The sequence below is a fragment of the Aptenodytes forsteri genome, unplaced genomic scaffold, assembly GCF_000699145.1.
Source record: "Aptenodytes forsteri isolate BGI_AS27 unplaced genomic scaffold, ASM69914v1 Scaffold262, whole genome shotgun sequence".
NCBI classification, from domain to species: Eukaryota; Metazoa; Chordata; class Aves; order Sphenisciformes; family Spheniscidae; genus Aptenodytes; species Aptenodytes forsteri.
Genome location: NW_008795710.1, coordinates 343,204 through 347,397, shown reverse-complemented (window position 1 = coordinate 347,397; position 4,194 = coordinate 343,204). Strand labels below are relative to the sequence as shown.

The window sequence follows — 4,194 nt, the reverse complement described above, 5'->3', positions numbered from 1 at the left end:
TAGGAAACAAGGTGATGTGAATTACTGTGCTCTTTCTAGTTCATACTTTTCCCCCCACCTCAGATGGGAGATGTGCAACGTAACTGTTCAAATACAAAGTTGAAATTTGAAAACCAAGCAATAGGTAAAATGCAAAGGGGGAAAAAAAATCTTGATAGAGTTTTTCCTCAGGAATATGAGGACAGCTACTAAGGTAAAAGCCATTTGGATATTTTTGTGTATGCGGGGGGAAGTGTGTGTTACAACTAGAGGTCGCTTTAAAAAAACCACTGTGCAAACAGACTCTTAAATGCTTTTAACCTCAGTTGGAAATGATTCAAAATCTTTTGTGCCAAGAATAAGAAGAAACAGGAAAGGTAGCGGTTGTTCTACAGACCCGAAAAGCACTTGCTTGGCATGCTGGACGAGTGAGTAGAGAAACAGTCCTTACCTCGAAGAGTGTACAGTCCCCGTCCTCAATCTGCAACCAGCCGAAGGTGCCGGAGCAGCCGCCTGGGCAAAGCAGCAAGAGCTGCAGGGAGTGGAGGAGACGCGCTTCATCTTCATCAGCATCCACCTCCTTCATCGCCAGGTGGAGGCTTGAATGGAGCCAGCAAACTATTTCCATGGCAGCGCTGGTCGCCGCCAAGCCTTGCCCGCTCACCACTTCACTGGGATTTTGGTTGACCGGTCTCCTGGAAATCCCTTGCCTTGGAGCCGCGTGAGCCAAGACCCATGTTGGGTGGTGGAGCTGCGGAGTCAGCCCTGCTGCGGGGGAAGGAGAGTGAAGGCTGCAGGGATAAGGGCACCCGAGGCTGCTTCAAGGTATGTACTGGACTTAAGGTATGTACTGCACTTAAGTGTTGTGTTGAAAGGTTTGCGTTTGGTACCTATAGGGAGTACAGAAAGAGCTGGGGAGATGGGGATGGGGAGCTCTAGTTCATGGCTCCTTTGGGTTTTGTAAATTTTCTGAGCTAAACTCAATTGTTTTAAGACTTGAAGGTGTTACAAAAATCAGCATCCACTCGCATCACTGGGAGAGAGAAGAAAAAGCCCTCTCCTCTCTAAGGCTCGTGTGTCAGCTAATTTTTTAAACTATTTTTATTTAAATCTGAACACACCTCCTTCACGCAGCGGTTTGGGGGCAATTAAAATGAGAAGATGCTAACACCGTGCAGCGTGGAAGGAGCTTTAGGAACCCACGGCAGGACTGTACATGTTCCTTACCTGCCAGACACGGAGTGCTGTGCTGAGTCAGCAAAGTGCCCTGAGACAGGGCTTGTGTTTGGATCCTGACGGTGGGCAAACTCCTTCCCATCTCACGGAGGCAGCTACATCAAGAAGAAATTGCATTTGCGATTGCAGAGCTACTGCCCGTCTTTCCTTGTTTGCAGGACCAAAAAAAAAAAGCCAACCCCAAAAAAACCGGCTGGAAAACTGGGTGCCACTTACTGGAGGAGAGGGGTATGAAGACGATGCATTGCTGCGCTTGTGGTTTTGAGTGTGGATTCCTCCAGGGTGCAAATGTTTGGCTTCCAGCAAGTGTCTTGCCTTGCAGCAGGTTGGATGGAGTGCTGCAGCCCCATTTATTTGGTTGTTTAAAGGTAAACCTGAGTCTATGATGTTTTAAAGAGAGCAAGAGCTGTGAAACTTCACTTGTGATTCACAAACTGAAAAGCTAAAAAAAAAACCAAACCCCAAACAAAACCCCACCAAAACCCCTAAAAACCCCTAGTATATAGGTTTCCCAACATGAATCCTTGTTTTGCAAACCTTTTTTTTCTTCTTTTTCCCTGTGCTTCTTTCCCTTTGCCCCCCGAAAAAGAAATTAAGTACACAAGCGTGGTAGAGATTGCATTTAATGCATTTGCTATTTGCTATTTTCTTAAATCCCCTCCCGGTGCTGCCTGGCAATCTGGGTTTCGTGGGGCGGATGTCGTGGCTGTGCAGACTCTCGAGCACGGAGCCTGAGCGTGGTTCGAAGCCTTTCAAAGGGAGGACTGGGAGCCACAGCGTAGCCAGCGTGTCCTGATCGCTTGTGGAAAACCAGCAGGATCTGGAAGGAGGAGGGAGAACGGCTGCAATTTGCAACACCTGGATTCCTTCGTGGCTTTTCTAGTTGTAATAAGGACAGCGAAATGTCAGGTCTTTCCACCTGCCTTTCTCTTGGTTGTTTCTTTCTGGAATATTTACGTGCGTGAGTCTTGCTTGTCTTTTTGCTCTTGCTGTGGTAGGTGCAGCGAGGCTTGTTTGCCATTTTCCACCTTATGATGGCTGATGGCTTGATATTTGTATGGAGCCCTTTTCTTGGCAGGGTTGAGGCTGATGCTGATCCTGGCTGAACCCGTCTAATAGGAAGACACTGGAAACTTCTACAGTGTTTTCTCATTGCTGATTTAGATATCTGCAATGCAGAAGCTGCATGCAGAAACCAGCAATAGCATCAAAAGGCTGTTTTAGAAATTCCTAATCAAAGCATTTCAAGCCACACCAGCGCAATTACCCACTTTGCAAAACTCTCCTATGGCATAGCGTGGAAGCTTGCAAAGGTGAAGAGCGCTCTCTACCTAACTCTGGTCTTCACCTAATATTAATATTGAAGCTAGAAAATAGTGTTTTCCTGCAGCCAGGTCTTGTTGTACTGCAAATCTCGCAGTACTTGCCTGAAGTCCCCTGTTGCCCCTCAAATGGGGATCGCTTTTCGCAGAGCAGTAAATGATCTGGCAGCCCTGGCTGCGTAGGAAACACAGAAGGCACGAGCCAGTTATGCTTCCTAGATGAGGAATCAAGAAACAAATACTTCTTTGTTCTCTACGTCTCCATACCAAAAAAAAAAAAAAGAAAAAAAAAAAGAAAAAAAGAGAAATTGCTCTCCACCATGACTGTTTATTATTTCCAGGATCCTGAAGATTTCATGACTTTCTAACATTTCTAGTTTTTTCCAGCTTCTTTTTTTTTTTTCCAGCATTAGGAGTTGTCAAAACTGTTCTGATGTACTTGAGAGGCCGTTCCAGCATGCAGATCGCCTCTTCTCCAAAACCATTCCGAGAAGGACTTAAAACTGCACGCTAACTACTAGGAAGTTACGGTGTGAGGATCCCCGTTGCTCTGCCTCCCCTGCTTTGGCAATCCTCCCTTCCTCCTGCCAGCAGGTGAGGCAGAGGCGTTCAAAGCCTGTAATGCCGATAGCGTTCACTTAAATACCGTGAAATTCCCAGTGTAGTACACACTTGATAACATCGCATCAAAAGCTTTTAGGAAGTATTAATTGGCCACAGCTACTGGAGCTGGCCAGAGTTGGAGGGAGAAGGTCTGAAGTGTTTAAGCTGCTCTTAAGTTGCTCTCAAGCGTTGGAAAAAAACAAGTTTGGGAGCTGAATTTGGGTACGAAATATCCCTGTGAGCAGGAGGAAGCTGGCATGCTGCAGAAACGGCACACGGTTGCCCAGGTAAGAAGAATGGGAATGAATAAAGCTGATTTTTGTTCCTCCTCAAGCTGTGCTGTCGGGGCTGTATGATTCATGTTGCCTGGGAGGTTTGGCGTGGAGTTGGCAGAAGGAGTTTTCCACGTTTGTATGTGTATTTTAGGAGGGATTAAAGCTCAGAGTAGTGTACAGAAGCAGGAGAGCCACTGAGATTTTAATTCTGCCTTCACCCAGAAATTAATACCTATCTAATACATATAATCTATAATATATAATCTTAAATATATATATGTTAGATTTTACATAGGTTGTAGAGATATTCTATGTGACAGGCTAAAGATGTGGTGAAGTTTAAAAGCATGACTTGTCAAAAGTTGTCTCTAATAGGGGTTTACTCTCTTGTTTACTCTCTTGAGGAATTGCCAGCATAAGCCAAGTATAAATAGGGCCAACAATCCCCCCCACCCCTTTTACGTGGTTATTACTGTCTTACTCTGCAAATTGACTTCAGCAGCAAGTAGGCTGGCTGTCTCTGTTCATACGCTTTACTTCCCAATGGGGTTTATAAAAACAAGATGAAGAAAGGGCAAGAAAAACGTAGCTTTCCGTTGAACTCATTTCTTTCTGATCCAAGAAAGACAAAATTATGGAGCGGCAGGGGGAACCTGGTTAGGGCTCGAGGCTGATGCTACTCTCTGGGAGGGTCAATTTATTTATACATCCAGATTTTTTCCCAGATTTGAAGAGAAGTCCGTCAGCCTCGAGCCTCCCAACGGCTGGGGGGGGAGGGA

At 45.6% G+C, this 4,194-nt stretch overlaps 1 protein-coding gene across 1 annotated transcript in view; it reads left to right on the top strand.

The window, feature by feature from the left end:
- The first annotated feature begins 714 nt into the window (after window positions 1–714).
- The window catches only part of PROK2 (prokineticin 2), a 152,364-nt gene continuing 148,884 nt past the window's right edge, over window positions 715–4,194 (top strand). Inside the window, exon 1 of the mRNA XM_009283375.2 lies at window positions 715–804. Coding sequence (XP_009281650.2) covers window positions 715–804 — 90 coding nt within the window. The remainder of the gene's footprint in view (window positions 805–4,194) is intronic.